Raw genomic sequence first — 21,152 nt, 5'->3', positions numbered from 1 at the left:
ACAGTGGGGATGTGCCCGCAACCCAGGTACATGCCTTTGACTGGAATCAAACCTGGGACCCTTCAGTTAGCAGGCCAACGCTCTATCCACTGAGCCAAAACGGTTCAGCCCGAGGACATTTTTTCCATTGATTCTTAGAGAGAATGGAAGGGAGAGAGGGAGGGAAAGAGAGAGGAAAAAAACATCCGTATGAGAGAGACGCATTGAGTGGTTGCCTCAAGTAAGCACGCCAGCCGGGGCCAGGGATGGAACCTGCAACCCTCGTATATGCCCTTGACCAAGAATTTAACCGGAGACCCTTTGGTGCTCTAACCACTGAGAACACTGGCCGGGGCCTGGGCTCTAGTCTGAAAAATCATTTCCAAAACATGACCCCAGAACCCGGAGGATGGGAGACTAACGGCTCAATGTCAACCCGAGGGCATTAAACATTTATTACTACAAAGATACAAGAGAGCACCACATTTTTTTCTTTAAATACACTTTATTGATTTTTTACAGACTGGAAGGGAGAGGGATTGAGAGTCAGAAACATTGATCAGCTGCCTCCTGCTACTGGGGATGTGCCCACAACCAACTACTGGGGATGTGCCCACAACCAAGTTACATGCCCTTGACCGGAATCGAACCTGGAACCCTTCAGTCTGCAGGCCAACACTATCCACTGAGCCAAACCGGTGAGGGCAAGAGCACCACATTTTTAACAAGGGAGAAGGGTCTGTAACTGGTTTCCTTTTACGGTGTCACCACTGCAAAAATGATACCTGCAGAGGAGAACATGTTCAGCGTGAGGCTTGGCAGCTTGGAGAAATGTCCCCTCAGGTGAGTAAACAGCGTTTAGCCACACCCTGGAGTTCAGACCTTTTTGACTAAAATGCTGGGCTACACCATGCAGAGTCCACGTGGTGTAGAATCCACAAGGGGTTCTTACTAAGCAAAACCCCTTAAAGAACGCCCTCTCCTCCTCTGGCCTTTTAACAAGCTGAAAGTGAATCAGCTGTGTCCGACCACAGATTTTCAAAACATGTGGCTTTGGGTGGGCCTGGCAATGAATTTGGGGACAGGGGTGCCCCCAGCTGCCAAGAAGAGACTTTCCCTAGAGTTCAGAACCTGGGGGGGTCTTCATACATTGCTTCTGGGGAGGGAAAATGTGGCAGCCACTTTGGAAAACAGTCTGGAAGTTCTTCTAAAGGTTAAACATAGTAGTTACCACATAACCTAGCAATTCCAACCCTAGGTATGTACCCAAGTGAAATGAAAACATATGTCCACAAAAAAACTTGTACATAAATGTTCACAGCAGCATTATTCATAATAGTCTCAAAGTGGTAACACCCATGATGTCCATCAACTGCTAAATGAATAAATAAAAGGTGGTATATCCATATAAGAGAATATTATTTGGCAGTAAAAAGGAATAAAGTACTGATACATGTCACAACATGGATGAACCTTGAGCATATTATGCTACGTGAAAAAAGCCAGTCACAAAGGACCATATATATTGTATGACTCCATTTCTATGAAATGTCCAGAAGAGGAACATCTATCGAAATAGAAAACAGGTGGACTGGAGAAAAGGGTGGGAGGTTATGGGATGATGGCTGATAGGTGTGGGTATTTTGGGAAGGGTGATGAAATGTTCTAAAATTGACTTTAGAAATGATTCCACAACTCTGCACATATACTAAAAATCACTGAAGTATATACTTTAAATGGGTGAACACAGGCTATGAAAATTATATCTCCATAGAGATGTTGGGGTGAAAGACCACGGAGGGAGGTCACTCCTGAAGAGGGTGAAGCCCGTCCAGTTGGGGCAACAGCCCAGCCATGAGATGCAGGAGACCTGGCCTCCTCCTTTCCTGTGGGCGTCTTTGCTAAAGACGAGCCTCCCTCAGGGCTCAGCTGCAGAATGTGGCTGGATTGGAGGTCAGAGGACTGGGGTCCAAGTCCTGGTTGTGCCTCAGGCTCAAGCTCTGCTCTTGAATAGACAAAGTACTCACACAGCCGCAGTGACCTCTGACCCTTCCAGCAGGACGCCCAGGAATCAGGCCTATGACCATGTACTCTCAGCACAGCTAAGTCATGGAGCTCAGCAAGGTCTTCGTATGTGTTTTTGAAAATAGTTTGCAAATACTCTTCCCTCTGGCTTTCCTGGGTGGCCTTAGACACGTTATGTGACTCTGCGAACCCCACTCTTCTCACCTTAACATGAGAGCAGTTGAGAGGTGATTGAGTTTCCTTCAGACGCTGACATCTGTTGTTTTGTATCATCCTCTATTAAGGTCGCCTTTTTTCTTGCCATATTGTAAACACTGTTATGATCTCTCCCTAATCTCACCAAGTAAGAGTCCATCCTCTCAGCAAGAGAAGAGCTTGCCACTGGGAGCTATATCCTCACACAGCCTATATTCCTCTCAGGCCTCAGTCTCCACACAAATCAATTTGTATGAATAAATGCACCCAACGGAAATAAACCCGAGATTTCCTACAGCTACTGCCTGGGTGCTTTCCTTCTTGTTTGAGATAAAACGGAGTTTCCTATTTGCCTGTTTCTTGAACCCATGCCTTACAATTGATGTCTTGCTCTGGCCAAGTTGAATTTGGCTTAAGGAAAACGATGATTGATTTTTCTAAGCAATCAGATGGGTAGATGGAAAGATGCAGAGTTGAGAGGAATAGTTGGGTAGATGAATGGCTGCATGGATAAGTGCATAGGTCAGTGGTTAAGTGGATGGAGAGAACAGGATAAAGGAATGGGTGGGTAGAAGGATATGTAGTTGGATGGGTGGGTGATTGAATGTATGCATGTATGTTTGCAGAGATAGATTGATAAGGAAATAGAGAAACAAGACTTAGGTGTAATAAAAGATACTTACTCAGTCCCATATTCACCGCTTTGCACTGTGATGTTCGAAGCCCCCAAGTTGTACCAGAACATATTTATCCATTGGTTGTTCCAGAGGAACATAACCTTCTGGATTTTTCCAACGTTAATGTCCACATCAATGTCACGCACATGTTTTGCGTCTGGTTTGAGGGATCCTCTGCAAACATAGACAAAAAGTGTTCTATAAGCTGGATAGATGAACACTAGGGTGATAGCAACCCACTGTTACTCCAAACAATGGCTGCAGCTGTTGGCTTTCTGCAATTCCCTTGACTGCCTCCATACACACCCAGGGACGCTAAAACACAAACGTTTCTGTGAAGAACACACCTTTAGAATAATACTGGAGTCTAGATTTCCACTGTCTTGATTGGTATCTAGAGGGAAGTCAACTACTTGGGGCGGCATATTGACTCTTTAATTTCACTGCAGGACTCATAATCTTTCTTTAAAGATTCATGTTCTTCAGCTGGGGTCATCTGTGGGCATCTCATATGTAGCATAACAAGTAGTCAAAGAACTTTAACTTAACATGAAAATTATTATGCAAATTTAGTGCAAAAATAGAATCTAATTTTACAGCACAATTATCCAACACAGTTTTACCAAGAGCCTCATATACCCACAAAATCTACCAGCTGAGGCTACCAGATCAACAGGAAGCTAGCTTCAGGCTTCAGGTGAAACACAGCATGAATGGGGGATGGAGTGTGTGTGGGATGGTAAGGAGTTGCCATATAAATGTGCCTTGTCTAAGGAGAATATGATATTCATAAAACTTAACCAGGGCCTGGCTGATGTGGCTCAGTGGTAGAGTGTGGACTCATGAACCAGGAGGTCACAGTTCAATTCCTGGTCAGGGCCCATGCCCAGGTTTTGGGTTCTATCCCCAGTAGGAAGTGTGCAGGAGGCAGCTGATCAATGATTCCCTCTCATCATTGATGTTTCTCTTTCTTGCTCTCCCTTCCTTTCTCTGAGGTAAAATTTAAAAAATTTAAAAACAACAACAATAACAACCCCACAACTTCAGCAGGAAGGAAGCAGTGATTGGCAATCCAGAAGGAGTCAACCTTTAAAATCGTGAGTGCTTCCTCTCTGGGCCTCCCTCTTCTCCTATGGGGTGATTGAATTAGGTGCTAAGAGACTTCCTTCTGGCTCTGACATTCTAGGATTCAAAGTTTCTGTTTGGCTAGATCAGGGGTGGGCAAACTTTTTGACTCGAGGGCCACAATGGGTTCTTAAACTGGACTGGAGGGCCGGAACAAAAGCATGGATGGAGTGTTTGTGTGAACTAATATAAATTCAAAGTAAACATCATTACATAAAAGGGTACAGTCTTTTTTTTTTAGTTTTATTCATTTCAAACGGGCCGGATACGGCACGCGGGCCGTAGTTTGCCCACGGCTGGGCTAGATGTATGTACAGTTTTACAACCAATCTTGTATTAATAATCTATTAGGGTAAGTATGGTCATTTCGCTTTACTATTAGACTTACTTGAAAATTTCATACTGCTTTGAGGTTCCATTGCTTCCATATAAAGCAATCCCGATGGACCCACTCATTTCAGTATTTCCAGCCAGTGTGACTGATACCCTGTATCTCCAACCTGTGCAAAGAAAAGATACTATCAGTTCAATGAACTCGTCTTGTTGGAAAAAAAAATGACCCATGGGAACATCCTTGTTCCAAGCTCTGAATCCCCCATGAGTGGGAGGTAAGGACGAGTGTAACGAATGGATTCCTTCAATGCAGTTGGCAGTCCCAGGAATTCTGATGCTAGGTGGGGTGAGGGACTCAGGGGGAAGTAAATATTGCAGCTCAGCATAATCTCTTCCCAACCCAGCCAGGTGTGTGTTCAATGGATGGAGGGCGGCTGGTTACTATACCCCAGTACCCAGGTGCCCACCACTGACTGTACCAGAAAGACCACTGGGAGAGGGAGATGGCTGGGCTCCAAAATTGCGATAAATCACTTACTGTTGCCTTCTTTGTTTTTATTTTTGTTATTTTCCCATGCCATGGACATATTCTCAGTGGCAAAATAACACAGATAATTATTTAAAAATGAGTAAACCCTTTCTCAGCGCTCTGTCCACCTGCCCTCCATCACAGGGTCTTCCCAGTTTGGTCTGTAGACTTAACCAAGCCAGGCAGGGTGATTTGCTGCCCGGGGACAATTGGCATTGTCTGGAGATGTTCTTGATTGTCACACCCAGGGAATGGGGTGGGTGGGTGCAGGGCTACTGGAATCTCGCTGGTAGAGGCCACGGATTTGCTAAACATACTGTAATGCACAGGAGAGCTCCCCAATCACAAGTGATCCAGTCCCGGATTCCAGCAGAGCTGAGGTTGGGATACCCTGACCTAGAGCTCTCTATGCACATTTACACACACATATATGACTGTATAAAAAGTTAGGCTTTTGCCTGTATGGTATGGCTCAATGGGTCATTGTTGACCCATGAATTAGGAGTCATGGTTCCTTTCCTGGTCATGGCACAAGCCTGAGTTTCAGGCTCGATCCCCAGGAGGGGCTGTGCTGATCAATGATTCTCTCTCCTCATTGATGTTATTATTTTATCCTCCCTTTCCCGTCCTCTTTGATATCAATAAAAATATATAGGCTTTTTCCCCTTCCGTAAAGAGTATGCACTGCTCTTCTCTATTCTCTCCATCCATCCCCACGCCAGACTGGCTCACCACCCTTCCCTGTCCTGTCCTGTGCTCCATAAGGTCGGCCTCCCCAGGGGTCCTTGCCGCTGGCTTTCCCTTGGGTTCAGCCCATCAGAGGCTTGCAAGGAGGCCAGCGGCAGGAGGAGGGAGATGAGGTGCTTGCTCCCCTGCAGCCTCCTTGCTCTAGTACCAGGTTCTGGCAGTAGCTGCCTTCACTCCATTCCTGGCGCCCCGCAGCCACTAGATTCTGGGCCCCTCAGGATCCCTCGTTTGTTCTTTCAACCCTGTCCCCTCCTCCAAAAGCGGGCCCTCCAGTGAGGTCTCCTCATTGAACCACTAGAATGAGCTCTGTCTTCTGCAGAGACCCTGACTGGAACAGGATATATTACTAGATGGTTTGCTATTTACCATTTTACTTAATATGCCTTAGCAGTGGTTCTTAACCTTCTGGCTCTTTCAATACAGTTTCTCAGGTTGTGACCCAACCATAAAATTATTTTTGTTGCTACTTCATAAGTGTAATGTTGCTACTGTTATGAATCGTAACGTAAATATCTTATATGTAGGATGGTCTTAGGTAACGCCTGTGAAATGGTCATTCGACCCCGAAAGGATAGCGACCCACAGATTCAGAACCGCTGCCTTAGAGGTTTTCTAAATCCTTCCTTGAATGGTTACATACAGGATGTCGTTGTCAAATTATGGATATCTAGCTTTCTCCTCACGTTCTTTTGATATTAAAATCAATACTGCAGTGAACATCCTTGAATACCTTCTCCCACACACATGCAAGTGTTTTGCTAAGGTGCATTCTGACTTAAAGGAATATGCTTCTAAGACTTTATAGATACTCCCAACTGTTATCATGTATTTTGTGTGTCCTATTACATTAAATACTGTGTGTAAACAATGTTCTGTGAAGTGCTGCATTAATGTTTTTCAATATAAAACTCCCTTGGAAAATAAATGCTCTTCTGTTCAGCCATCATGTAATATTAATTATAACAAACAAAACTTCTTGCTTTTACTATCTTCTTTTTAAGTGAAAAGCTGGCAAAATAACACCAAAAAACACAGCATGCTCACGTGTGTGTAAACAGGGGGACTAGCATGGTGGGTAATCACGAGGTGCCTTTGCCCCATCTTGCCTTCTTCTATTAATGGATCCGTCCTTCCTGCTACAGGGTTGGGTGGACATGTGACCAGCCTGGGCCATTCACGGTCAGCCTACTCCGCTGGTCAGTATTATTGGTTAAAGGGGTGAACTTCAGAAGCAAGACATATGCCATTCTACCTTCCTTCCATCATCATTTAAGCTGGCTGGTGTTGAGTTTCTATCCATTGCTACCAAGGGTCCTAACTAAGAAGGTTGATACACCTTTTAAAATCATTTGCAGCTTTTAACTGGGTACAATGGAAACTTACGAGCAAAGTTACCACTCGCTCCTGTGTTCAGGAAAAACGTTTGTCCCACGGCAGTGGTGTTCCCCTGAAATTGGTCAGCATAGTGCCCCATTTTGGGGCATCCTGTGACTGGACAAGGAAAACAGCCATTCTAGTGGAAAAACAAAAATTTGTCTGTGAGTGGTAGGCCTTTCACTCATTCACTCACTCAATGATCAACTCATCTTCCCATCCATGCATCTATCCCTTCCTCCCTCCTTCCCTCCTTCAATCACCCACTCATCCATCTAATCATCTTTCTATTCATCTGTCCATCTACCCTCCATCCATTCATTAATGCATCCATCTCACCTATGCCATCCAGGCATCCTTTGAGAATTTTTCAGAATGAAAAGTTGGGGATCTAGGGAAGGCCCAGCCGGGTCAGGTCTGTGCCATCTGCCGCCTGCCCACCCCGCTCCCCGGATGTAAAAGGCTCTGCTAGGCTCAGCATTACCAGCACCTCCTCTTACTAGTCGTGGAGTTACATCTCTGCTCTGTGCCAAGCCACAGGGACAAAACCAACAACCACAGAGCCACCGCACTCTCCCCAGGCCCTTGGTGAGACCCACCTTCTGAAACTCCTCGTAGGAGGCACACGGGTAGCCCAGGAAGCCGTCGGGGTAGAGGATGCTGCTGGAGTAGTACTTGTAGCTTCTCAGGTGATTGCAGGATACAAGGTCTCGGGTTCCTGAGGAAGCAAAAGCCACGGGAGCTCACAGGACACTCTCACTTTTGAAGCTTGAACTGTTCTGATCTGAATAAGGAGTCACCTCATCATTTCATCAAGGGGAGTCAGCATTTTCGAATGCCTCGGTCCCAATTATAAGTTCCTGTCATTGACTTTCACATACTTTGGGGAAAATAGTTAATGATCAACATTTACAGCACATAGAGATGTTATCTGAAGGGCTTCTTTAGTCATGGGGTTTGGTCTGGTCGCTTTCCTCTGCCCCCCATGTGCCCGTGTGCTGAGCAGGGCCTGCTTGGGGCTGTGCACGTGCTTGGGAGGGACGAGTTCTAACAAGGACCTGTGTCCTATCCTCCAGGGGCCAATCTTCTGACAGAAGTGAAGGATGAGGGCGGGGGTCCTTGGGGAGAGTGAGAAAAATATATACAGAAAGGAGAGAGAGAGAGAGAAAGAGAGAGACTGGGGGAAAGAGAGAGAGGGAGAGAGAGAGGCAATAGCTTTCCAAAGGAATCTTACACTGTCACCCAGTTGGTGAATGTTAAGGCCCAGATTGCTTGGTCTTCTGATTTTTCATAAGAAACCTGCATGTTGACTTTGACATGACAATGTTTCATGCTTTCATGACAGCAGTGCATTCTCTCTTTAAAACGGCTCCCTGTGAAGGCAGACCACCTGCTACTGTGGGCAAGGCTGGGCCAGAGGGCCCCAGTTTCACAACCAGAAACCATACCTGCAGGGTCTGTCCCAGGAATGCAGCCATTCTGTGCCCATGGACCCAGACTGAGAAATTCCTCCTCCATGGAAAGCCTGAGGTCAAAGCAGTGGAGACCAAGGTCCCCTGGGCCCCAGGCCACTGTGTCACTGCATTTTCTCTACCGCCCTTTTCTTTAAACCCAAGTCCTCTCATTTGAAAAACTGTTTTTTTTGGTTTGTTTTTGTTTTTTCATTTCTCCAGCTCCTCGGTACAAAACCTCCCATGGCGTGATGCACAGTGACCGCAGACACACCTGGGGACCACTTCTGGGAGGTCTGGGGTCCTCTTTGTGCTGGTGGATTAGCTCTGCCTGCCCCAGGGCCCAGGGAGTCTTGCACCAACACTCATCACCAGACAACACAACCTGTTTCCACCTTAATTGTTTCTTTCACCCAGAATTGCTGCCCTGGCATCCATAATAGAGGGGCAAGTGGATTTAATTTTTCCTTCAGCCCAGCCCCAGGGTGACTGGGAGTCCACACAATAGACGCACATCCTCTGGGCTTGTTCACTGTGAATTGCCTCTTTAATTAAAGCTGGGCTCCTTGCTATTATGTGGGAGAGAGAGAAACATCAATTGGTTTCACCCCAAATGCTCCCTGACCAAAAATCAAACCCAAAACCTTTTTGGTATACAGGACCAAGCTTCAACCAACTGAGACATCCAGCCAGGGAATCAAGGAACCTTTACCTTAAGTGAAACTGTTTTCTTTTTGCATCTAAGGAAACACACCTTTTGAATATCAGAGTAATCTTTTCCAGATCCCTCAGGGCACCCCCTTATAAGAGCACCAGACCCCAGAACTCCTCACTGTGACCTTGTTCCCCAAATACCACCTCTATGTGCTGTCCATGTTGATCATTAGCTATCCTGTTCCCACCAATGTAAAAGAATGTGTCTCTCTATTTTACTTTTTATCCAATTCAAGAGATTTCCAGTTTTACTTTCCTCCCCCTCCCTAATCTACCACCCGTGGATTTCATGGAACCCCTACATCTCCTCTTTTTATTCTAATGTATAAAATAAGCCGCAAAACTGCCGTTCTCCGGAGCATGTTCTCAGTCTGTTGAGATTTTGCTTCCCAGTAATTGTCGTCAGTTTGGCTCCAATAAACTCATAAAAATTCTCTACAGGTTTGGAATTTCTGACACTGACATGCACAAGCCTCATCCCCCCTAGACCTCCAGGCCTCCTGCTCCCTGCACGCGCTCCCCAAACCCACAGAGCGTGTCCCCACTCGGTCCTTTTACCAGCTCAGTCCCTTTCCCATCCTAGCACCTGCCCACAGCAAAGGGCAAGAATGTCAAAGACCTCCAAGTCTTTGTGGGAGCCCTTCAAGGAGCAAGCAGTGTAAGCAGCTTGGGTGGGGGTGGGCACAGCTAAAACTGGTATTTGCCAACGTGCCCGTCCAGCTCAGGCCTCAGCTTCCTCATGAGGAGGGACAACACAGGCTCTGGACTCAAGGGTCCCAGGTTCGATTGGGTATGAGGTTGGGACTTTGCAGCCAGAAACTGAACTTTAAAATAAGGTGGCCTTGGGCAAGTTTGATAACTGTTCAGACCCAGTTTCTTCAGCTGTAAACTGGGGATAAGCAGAGTAATTCCCTCATGGAGCTGTGCCAATGCCTGGGACAGAATGAGCCAGACGTGGAGGCAAATTCAGTGCTACCAGAGCCGTGTCACACATCCTGCCTTCTCCCCCAAAACAGCACTGTCGTCTTGCTTTGCTAATGCACTTACCTTCCCAGAAATCATTCTTATCAACAATGGAAGAAAGGGTATTTTTCTGACATCCGGGCATTTGCTGTCCTCCGTTTGGATAGAAATCCAGATGACCCACCTTCTGACTCATTCCAAAACCTGAAACATTGGAAGCAGCAGTGAGCAGGGAGGGAAGGGGTCTGGTGACAAGGTCATGGCCCCAGAGAGCGTCCGACTCTTTCGGACCAGAGCGAGAGTCTTCTTGGCAAACTGTCCCCTCAGCACAGCCACCCCACCAGGCTTTGCAGATCCCTCTCCAAGATGAGCCCGTAGCAAGATAAAGAAGGAAGAGCGAGCAGAGGCAGTGAGCATGCCAACATGTGTATTTGAATGTGTGTCTGTTTGTCTGTCCTGGGGAGGCTGTGAACAATACTGATATAACCTGATACCATTATGCATCATAGACACCTATCAGGACTGGTGCAATTCCCATTCCTTTACTCATTCTGAAATTTTGATTTCTATGATAGAAGGTTATATTGAGACCTCATTGTTGTATTGAGAGCCCAGCATAATGGCTGGACACTTTGGCTTTTTAAGCACACAGACCCGTGAACATCCTGGTCTTATTTACACACTCCGTGATCTCGGGCACTTAGTAAAGCTTTTCAAGCCTCAGTATCCTCAGCTATGAAACAGTAATAATAATGCCCACTTTCTAGTGTTGTTACCATGATTACAAGAGAGTATGTACAAAATGTCCAATGCAGCCCATGGTAACCATCACTATTATTTAAAACATACCCTTTGTTGGCATGTTTCAGGAGGGGTTACATAAGAAAATATTGAAAAAAGAACATTGAGTTTATGTAATATTAATTTTTAACATAATTTTATTTATTTTAAATTTTCATTTCCTTAAACTAACAACAACTCACCCATTTTATTTTAGAAGCATTAAATAAAGGAATATAATTTGTTTCCAACAACACAAAGTATAACCAAAGTTTCCACAAAAGAAGTGAGCAAATTATTCAAACATTGACATTGCATTTTGCAAGTATATGTCAAGCTTCCTATATAATAACAGAGAACCATGCAAATTAGCTGTACCTCCACTATGCTCAAGCCACACCCACCAGCCAATCAGAGTGATTACAAATTAACCCAACAAAGATGGCAGCAGCCACGGAGTTGGACACTTGGGTTGCTGCAGGCGACTGACAAAGGAAGGCAAACTTCCCACCTGCCCTGGCCTCCGCTGAAGGAGTGGCTGGGCGCCTGGGTCACCAGGAGCGGGGTGGGAACTACGCAGCCGGGAGCGGGGCGCTGGGCAGCTGGCAGTGGCTGGGATTGGGGCGGGAACTTCCCAGGTTGGGCACTGGGGAGCAGGGAGTGGGGCGGGAACTACGCAGCCCGGAGCCAGGTGCCAGGCCACTGGGGCGGGGCGAGAATTATGCAGCTGGGAGCAGGTAACCAAGCCACTGGGAGTGGGGTAGAAACTTCCCGGGGCAGGCGCTGAGCAGCCGGGAGCGGGTCGGGAACTACTCATCTGTGAACTTCTGCCATGACGACGTGGCAGAAGTTCCCACCCTATAGCCGTTTGCTCATTCACTCACTTACTCATTCATTCACTCATTCACTTACTTACTCACTCATTTATTCACTCACTCACTCACTTAGCAAAAACATCCAGGTCCCTGGCACCAGGCCAGCCACTGCAGGTGAAACAGGATAAGACAGAGCTATGTACTCAAGATGTTAGTAATTCAGTAGGGTGAAGCAGGCATGAACGAGGCAGTTGTACGCACACACGCACTGTACTGGGTTCGGTGAGGGCTGTAACTAACACCGCCTGAGTTCTCTTGAAAAACTAGGGCCTCGGGAGCCAGGCCGCCCCAAGCCTGTAGGCCTGTGCCTAGGCCCAGAGTGGCCAGGGTCCCGGAACATGACAGAGGGTGCAGGTCGGGCTGAGGGATCTGCCCCCGACCTCGGGCATGAATTTCGTGCACCGGGCCACTAGTCCTATATAGTAAAACCCTAATATGCAAATCAACCGAACAGCGGAAAAACAGGTGACTATGACGCGCAGGGACAACCAGGGGGCATATGTTCAATGCAGGAGCTGCCCCCTGGTGGTCAGTGCGCTCCCATGGGGGGAGCACCACTCAGCCAGAAGCAGGGCTCACAGCTGCAGAGCATGAGGGAGCCTCTCCCGCCTCCAAGGGAGACAGCGCCAGGAGTAGGGAGCCTGGCTTCTGGCTGGTGAGCACAGCAGTGGTGGCAGGAGCCTCTCCTGACTCAGCAGCAGCAATAAGGACCCTCAACCCCGCCCCTAATCCCCCCATCCGGCCCCACCAGTGCAGGAATGGATAGTGGAGCCTAGGGAAGGTCACAGGGTTGAGGACTGAGCAATAGCCTTCCATAGGCTACCCCAGTGTGTGTCTGACCTGCCTGGGCCCCAAGACTGATACCACTGGCGCTGGGCTGGCTGTTTATTTGTAGCTGGCACCCACTTTGCCTGGTTGGCATCCAAGCTATTACTGTAGTTAACCATGTTGAATGCCACCCCTGGACCTACTCTTACCAGTTACAGCCCTGGTCACCAAGAGGTGGAGTGAGGAACTCACCTAGGTTAGGGACTGTGGGGGAGGTGTCTGTGTGAATCACATCCACAAACATGGCGTCCGACGGGTCCAGCCGCACCTCCTCAGGCATGCCCTGGAAGCCTGGTTCTGCCGGATCCAGTCCTGAAAGGGGGAGGTGGATAGTGAAAAACCAGGTTCCAACCACTGGACTCACAGAATCCATGCGGCTTTCTGCCTGAAGCAGGGGCTGTGCCCAGCTCATCTTCAAAGAGAAGCAGAGGGTGGGAGGAGCATGGCCCACAGACTCAGTGACCTATATTCTAGCCCAGGTTCTGCTCAAGGTCAAATGCATGTCTTCCCTGAGCTTCCGTTTCCTCATCTGGAAAGTGGGAATAACAGCAACCTACCTTATGGGGCTATTGTGAAAGCCCCATGATAAGGTATAAGAGAAAGAACTTTGCAATCTGAAAAAGTCTCCGAAAACATAATCCATGAATCCCCCATTCTTCCCCCAATGCCTAGCACACAGCCCTGGGCAAAGGAGACAGCCATCACACTGTTTGCACAGTGACATACACATGTGACTCAGCGGTGTTTCTGTCTATGTCTTGTGTGCCTTCATTTGCCTAGTGATTCATTCATTGATTCTTATTATCTACCATGTGCTTCCTGTGACAGGTCTCAGCTACTTTCATTTTCTGCCTGTAGCTGGCATAGCCACAACAATTAATATTTGTGGAACTGATGAATTTGTATAAAAAAACAATTTCACTGTTCAAAAATCTGCCGTACTCTAGCAATAATAATCCTGAAGTCATGAGTTGAATGTGGTAGTATGTTTTTCTTTTTTAATGAACGTGTTTTTACTTACAATCCTATATTATTTGTAATTCACATGAAAATATATGGGCAATTATTTTTTAAATCTCAGTCTGGCAGCACCTAAAATCAGTGCAGCTGGAGGACCAGTGGGGGGGCGCCCTTGGCCATGAGAAGTGCCTGTGTAGGGCTACCATTGCCCTATACGCGCCCCCTCTCACCCCACCCTACCCCACCCCCGTACCCCTTACCTGTGATCCTGCCCACGCAGCCCCCCAGCCTCCTGCCCGCCTCGCCAGCCGCGTGCGCGCCGAGGCTGTGGCCAATGATGTGCACGTTCTCCAAGCTGTAGCCCATCTTGGTCTGTGGAAGGATGGGGTGTCAGGGACCCCAGGCCCCGTGGGGATGCCCTGGCTCCCATAAGTGGATGGGGACAGGTCTCAGGAGGAATGACCTGGCTCCTGGACCACCTAGGACAGAGTGACCCGACCCTGAGCCACCGCAGACTCCAGAGTCCCCAGTCCTGGTGTGCAGGCGGTAGGTGGGTGGTTGGAGATTGGAGGAGTCGAAGTGTGTGGGAGGGGGAAGGACAGCAACTGTACTGACCAGGGGCCTCTGTGTCCACGGCAGGCGGCCTGGGGAGCCTCGCTGGGCACTGCCTCCTCCATCCATACCCACCATGGCCTCCCTCCCCTCCCCCAGGGCCTGGGCCTGTCTGGAGAGCCTGGGTAGTGGGCCCAGCTCTGGGTGCTCAGGAATACACCTTCCAGAAGGCGGTAAGGGGCGTTCCCCTTTCTGAGAAAGAAGACTCATCTTCTGGGCTGACCATTCCCAGAACAGCCTCCAAGGACGGGTTATTTCAAAAGGGGAAACCGAGGCCCAATGTGGTTCCTTTGTCCCAGGCGCCACTCGGGATCTTCAGGACACGCCAGGAGGGGAAGGCTGCAGTTTCATTTTAGGAAACGCCCCTCTGTGTGTCCAGGCTTCCAGGCCCAGCCCCTGCGCACCAGTCCCCAGGCTGCCTCTGGGCGCACGGGGTCTGCCTGCTCCCTCGGGCACCTCCCCACAGGATGGGGCTCAGGAGGATTTACCGACAGCTCTTGTATTAAGAACGCTGTCTCGGCTCCCACGACTCGAATGTTGTGGACGGCTTGGTTGTAACCTGTCCTGGCCCCACGCATCCAGTCCACGCAGATGCAGTTCACCTTCTCCACCTTAAACATTTTCTGGGGAGAAAAAACAAGAGGGAGAATCCAATGTATTAACAGGCACAGGCCGCACACTCCAGAGACAGGAATTCACAGCCACCACGCATCTCATGTGTGTCAGAGTTTTCATATTCCTCCCACTTGTCCTAATCCTCACCACTTCACCAGGAACTCGGTACCAGATCCCCACTTAACAGATGAGAAATCTGAGGCCTGGAATGGAGTAAGTGACTGGCCTAAGGTCTCCCAGATGGTTACTGACACAGCCAGGCAGAAAAAGAATCGCTTACTACATCAGGGCTTAGCCCACTGTGATGGGAGGGCCAGATCCACCTGCTCATATAAATCAAGTTTTATTGGGAACAGCCACACCCCCTTGTTTACATTCTCTCCCCTCTGCTTTGGAGCAACAACAGGGTTGAGGGAAACCATATGACCTGCAAATGCTAAACTATTTACTCCCCAGTCCTTTACAGGAAGTTGGCTGCCACTTGTACTAAGTTCGCTGCCACTGTACTGGGTGCTGAAGCCACGGGAGGGCTGCTCTTATGTTCCCAACAATGCGTAGGGGGAGCTAGAAGGTATTAACAGACAGGATGACATGTAGATGGAGGGGCTACAACTCTGCCCACATGTGCATCTTTTATATTATGTGGTGTGGGCGCCGTGTGCTGCCCAAGCTCAGACTGGTCCCCGGATGGGACCAAATAACTGTCAGAAGGAGCCACTGCAGAGCCTGTGTTCATTGGAGGATGGCCTGGACTACCCCGGGGAGTGAGGCAGGGAGGAGTGGCCTGGAGGCCACGGCATCGGGATGGACACGTCCCCTGACTCTCCCAGCTCCACGTTCACATGGCGTCCTTCTGGGACTTGGGGACACGTGTGAATGCCCAAACTGCCAGCGGAGCAGCACACCCTTGGGAAGAAGCTGCTCGAGGTCTCCCCAGTGCAGACTAACCTGAAAGCCATGCCCGTGGGCACCTCTAAAGACTAAAGCTACAGACACAAGGTTGTGGTACTTTATAGACAGGACACCTGGCTTTGCATTCCCACCTCTTGATTCAAGTCTGGGCAAGTGTTGAACTTTTCCTGCCTTAATTTCCTCATCTATAAAATGGGAACAATAACTCTACCTTCCTCACAACATTGCCTTGGGCGGGGGGTGGGGGGGGGCGCGGTCAAATGAGACAAAGACTGTGAAATAATGATCACAGTGTCGGGCTCAGAGGAAGTGCTCAGAAAATGGATGTTATGAATAATGATTCATCCCTAACATTCCTGATACCTTCAGAACTGCGCCATCCAATACTGTGGCCACTGGCCCCAGGTGGCTATTTACAATGATGAAAATCCATACAATTTAACAGTCACACTCCCTGCATTTCAGGTGCTGGGTGAGCGCAGGGGAACAGTGGCTCCTGGTTGGGACATGATGCCATGGAGCCTACCTGGCACATGTCCGTCAGCCATCTCTCCTCCCCCTTGTCTATGAAGCCGTGGATGATGAAGCGCGTCATGCGGTCTAGATGGAAGTTTGAGGCGTTCACAGTAGCCAGGTCCATGGAGGAGATCCGCTGGTTAAAGTGGAAAAGGTGAATTGGGATGTTGGCCTTTCCAAGCCAATGGCCTGTGAGAGCCAGTTCCAGGGAGACTGGGTCACGGGATCAGCTCCCACGAAGTTGGGTCGGGATAGAACAGGAGTTCCTGCCCTGGGCTTTGAGGACAGGATTTACAAGGTCCACGTTCATGGACTTCCTAGCGTTTCTGTTAATTATGAAACTGGCAACAATCCACGGTCATTGTAACAGCACTCTGTCACCAATGACAGGGAGTCACAGGTATTTTCCTGTCACAGGACAGTGGTCGCAGATGTATTAAAAATCAGTTATTCTCATTACGATTTGTAGTGGCCGTAGTTAGACCAACCCGTGGATCTTGTTATTTAGTGAGATAATAATAAAGCAGCATAGATATGACTGTGACATGTATTTATCTTTTCAAATATTCTGGTAACTGTTTTTCAATATAATTGGGTTCCTTTGCGATCCAATGTGTTTTATTTCATGCATTTAAATACATCATCCTGAGAAGGGATCCCTCGGCTTCCCCCGATGGTGGAAGATGTTTCTAGAACAGAAATGGTGAAGGGCCCCAGGCCAGAATCACCAAAACGAGGGGTGATGCGGCTCAGTGGAGGTGAGAAGGGCACGTGTAACTTGTAGCACTTAAGAACTGATGCCTACATGCCAGGGGCCCTTACACCAGCCACCTGGGCACCACGCCTGAGGAATCACCGGAAGATAAAAACAGCCCAACCACCAGTCCAAGCTGACTCCCAGCTGAGCGCTCTAAGGGGGAGTTCGTCACCTAGAATCCCACCGCAGCTGGCCTCAGGGATGGATGGAGAGTCACCTGCTCTTCAAACTGTCAGGGGCGGCGCTGTGAGCAGCTGAGCTCTGAGCACATTCTTCCTGGTCACTTCTAAGCACCTGGAAGAGCCTGTCCTGCCTCCACCAGCAGGCCTTCTGGGGACTGGAGGTCACTGCCAGGGTCCTTTTTGCTTTTGTGGTTAGATGGCCTCCCACTCTGGCCGGCGTGGCTCCGTGGCCAGAGCCTGGGCCCATGCACCGAAGGGAAACGGGATTGATTCCCAGTCAAAGGCATGCACCTGGGTGGTAGGTTTGACCCAAGCCCCAGTTGGGGCTCATATGGGAGGCAGCCATTAAATGTGTCTCTCACACCAATGTGTCAATGTTTCTCTCCCTCTCTCTCTCTCTGTCTCTCTCACCCCTTCTATCCCTCCCTTCCCATCTCTAAAAAGCAATGGAAAAAATCCTCTGGTGAGGATTAACAACAACAACAACAAGTCCCTCTCCCACACCTGTCTTCTGGCTCATCAGGAAGGACTTCCACCCCCACCGTCATTTCCTGAGCGGCTTCTCTCCTCCCACCCCCAGTGCAGGAAGAAGATGGACACACCAGGCCTGGATTCCCCATAAATGCTGCTCCTACCCGCTTCCTCCCAGGATTGGGGGTCAGTGCCAGGAAGGCCTGTGCACAGTGTGTGGAATGTGGGCATTTCTGGGCCCGGCACCCATAGACCTGATCAGGGGTTCTGATCCTGAGAGCTAAGGTGGCTGCCAGTGGAGAGGGAGCATTGCCGCAACCGCCCCACGGCCCTGCCTTTCCCTTAGACAATCGCGTGCAGACGCCAGTGTGGGCGCCCCACTCCACCCACCCTGCAGTCCCGCCAGGCCCCTCTTACTTGGAAGCTGTTGGGATTCTCATTTGTGTAGAGAAGAAACCGGGTGTTGATGTCCTTGGGGGACCAGGGAGATAGCTTCAAGGGCCGCTGTAAGTTTCCTGTCCAAGGCTTCTCATCAGAGAAGCAGCCAAAAGGTTCATAGCAGACCTGCTTTCCTGGGGCAGAGACAGCAGCACAGGGGACACTGTGAGCTCAGAAAAGGAGCGACCTCGCCTCAGCTACACAGGAGGCGTTTCAGGGTGCAGGCCGGGCTGGCGAGGCCAATGTTAGGCTCCACCTGCTGTCAGTGCTCCCAAATTCCACAAAGACAAGAATCGCCTCTGCACACTCCCAGCGCCTCCCTGGGCGATTCTGATTCGCAGGGAGGGAGCGGGGCACTGGAAACTGCTTGTTTCATGCTGTTTTCACCCTGATCATCAGGCCAGAGGGGGATTGGCTGAGCTTCCTGGCAACCTTCTGCCTTAAAACTACCTCTTCCAGGAGAGCCCCAGACGGCCCTTTACATGCCATCACCCAGCATCAGGTGTGACAGCGCCTGCGATTCTGTAGCGCAGAGATGCTGCTGGGTGGATCCTGACGCTGGCGCCACACCCAGCATAGCAGCCAATCTGGGTGCGGTCCAATCCCCTTGTCTTCATGTCACCCCTTGACGCACATTGTCCCCCAATTATTCTCTGCCATTTCAGGTTTTCCCTGTTGTTCTCAGAAAAGGTACATTTCTTAAGGCCAGGGATGACTGAGTTTTGCATCATTCTGTATAAAGAAGAGGCTCAATACATGCAACCGATCATCCAAATAACCACGTCCACATCTCAGGGTCCTTCCTCTAGTCTACAGCACAAGCATTTTCACAGAGAGCGCTCACTGAGGGCGCATGCTCAAATCCAGAGGATTTCAATGGCTCCTCTCCCTTAGGCTTCCTCAACTCTGAATTGGATGGTGCCAGAGGTTGGCCACTAACTCAAACACTGATAATAGTCATCAATTTATACCACCTGAAGCGAGAGTAGACTGTTTACTCTGTGCCGGATACCACACTAGCGCTTCACCAGCATTATTCTCTTTAAACCTCAAAATAGCCCATGAGTAAGGAATTACTTCCATTTTACAGATGGGAAAACCAAGGCACAGAGAGACAAAGTAAGCTGCCCAAGGTCACAGCCAATGGCGGGCCAAGATTTGAACTGGGGGAGTTTAATTGGGAATAAAGCTAGGCACTGAGGAGATAGATACATCAGGTACAAACCCTGCCATGAATGAGAGGTAACCTAACAGGGAAGGAATCATGATGACCTTGACTTCTTTCCAGGAAGAGGGACAAGTCCCAGAGGAAGGGCTGCTGAGACTAAAGCAAGTCTTCCTTCAGGTGGTAAATGCAGAGCTTCAAGGCCAGGGTCGGGCACCAGGGCTGTGAGGTGGATAGTGAGTGGGAGGTGCTGGTGAGGGTGGTGGGACTGGTGCTCCATGAAGGTGATTTTGGGAACCCAGTGTGGGTGGCTCAGAGGCAGGAGAGCCTGGCAGAGGTGGGGGTTGGAGTGGGGCAGTACAGGGATGGTGGGTCTGAGAGGAAACAGGCATTCTAGTCTTGGGTGACAGTGGAAATGAAGGGAAGGGTGGAGAGACCGCGTAGGGATTGGTGCCTGAGCCTGAACAAGTGAGTGTGAGGGTGTGGTGGGAGGCCCTGGTGTAGCTGCCAGGAAATTGGAAGGGAGACAGTGGGGCCCGGAGAACAGAGGCTGGCCAAGAGGAAGCCACAGGAAAAGGGCGAGGAGAGCCCCTGGAGTGACCTCTGTGGGACGCCCACATTTAGGGCAGGAGGAGGCAGCAGAGGAGCAAAGGAGACCAAGAGGGGCCAGAAAGGCCCGAGGAGCAGCCAGACCCAGGTGGGCTCTGCTCTCCAGAGTCAGGTCCTGCTGCGTGACCAAGATGGAAGGGAGGCCAAGAGTGGGCTGGGCGAGGTGAGGAGGAAAGGAGGACTCGTGGTGCAGAAGGAAGCCCAGCAGAAGGGAGGCCAGAGGAAAGGCTCAGATTGGAGCTGGAGAGAGTGATGTGGCAACAGCAAGAGGAGTGATGGGGAGGGAGGGACAGTTGTCCACGGGACACATCCATGTAGCTTAGGCTGCAGAAGCGCACTTGTTCTCGCAAGGAACTGAGGACATGGGGGCCTGTAAAGAGCACCGTCCCCCAACACCGCTGCCCAACAGCCTACCACTTGGGTCACCCCATCACAGCCAGCTGCTGGAGGAAAAGGGCGGGTGGGTTCCCAGGGTCTTCTGTGTCCAAGATGTTGCCCTGTGTTTGCTACAGCGCCAACACTCCCCCAATAGTGGCAATTGTTGTTTTTGTTGAAATAATGATAACGCTGTTCATTTGATGATAATGATGATGAGGCCTCTAGCTGCCCCACCCAGAGGCCAGCCCTGCCAAGGTCCCTTCCTCCCCATGAGGATGGGACAGCACCCTCACCTCTGACGGTGGCCAGCAGGAGGAGGCCGATGATCCAGGAGGGCAGCATCTACATGGATGAAAACAGACACAGTGGGAACCATCGCCCAACCCAGACAGGGCAGGGGGCCTGGAGCCCAGGGAAGCCCGGTGCCTGGGTCCCATCGGGCTGTCCCTCGAGGTGGGACCCTGAGGCTGAGGCCTCCCCACACAGGGAGAGGGCAGCACCTCTGTGGAACCCGGATGCAGGATCCTCCCAGAACAGTGGCTGCTCCTCTGGGCCATGTCCCTCTGGCTGCCCACCCCTGCCAAGCGCCCTACCCAGGCAGAGCCATGACTTACTGTGAGACACCTGTGCTCCACTCAGCCTCAAGGTGGCTGTGGCCTTTTATAACCAGGCTTTATCCTTTGGACTCTTTAGAGGAAAGGACAGGAAGATGGATAAGTGTGCTTTGCACCGAGATTATCATAAACACAGACAGTCAGCTGAGCAGGGATCAGAGCTTTTGAAAGTGAGATCAGAGGGGGAAAAAACAGACTTTGGGGACAGGTGTTTCACTGGAAATCAGCGAGCTGAACAGAGGACGCCTTAATCAGTAAGCCAAATTTGGAGTCTTTATTACACCGGCGGTCTTAGATGGGTTATCTCCAGAGTCTGAGCAAACTAATA

General features: G+C 49.7%; 1 protein-coding gene across 1 annotated transcript; it reads right to left on the bottom strand.

Annotated features, from left to right (window-relative positions):
- Positions 1-700: 700 nt before the first annotated feature.
- Positions 701-20,767, bottom strand: LOC308529202 (pancreatic lipase-related protein 2-like; the record flags this gene model as incomplete). The annotated part of the gene is made up of 13 exons (XM_081105212.1): positions 701-764; positions 2,883-3,050; positions 4,390-4,501; positions 6,994-7,123; positions 7,584-7,702; positions 10,197-10,316; positions 12,788-12,907; positions 13,816-13,927; positions 14,656-14,790; positions 16,221-16,346; positions 18,038-18,192; positions 20,504-20,552; positions 20,711-20,767. The coding sequence occupies 13 exons, from the start codon at positions 20,765-20,767 to the stop codon at positions 701-703; spliced, it is 1,467 nt and encodes a 488-aa protein (XP_080961338.1).
- Between the last annotated feature and the right edge of the window lie 385 nt (positions 20,768-21,152).

This window comes from Myotis nattereri, assembly GCF_964212035.1.
Source record: "Myotis nattereri genome assembly, chromosome: 13".
NCBI classification, from domain to species: Eukaryota; Metazoa; Chordata; class Mammalia; order Chiroptera; family Vespertilionidae; genus Myotis; species Myotis nattereri.
The sequence above is the reverse complement of the archived record's forward strand: the minus strand, read 5'-3'. Positions and strand labels throughout refer to the sequence as shown.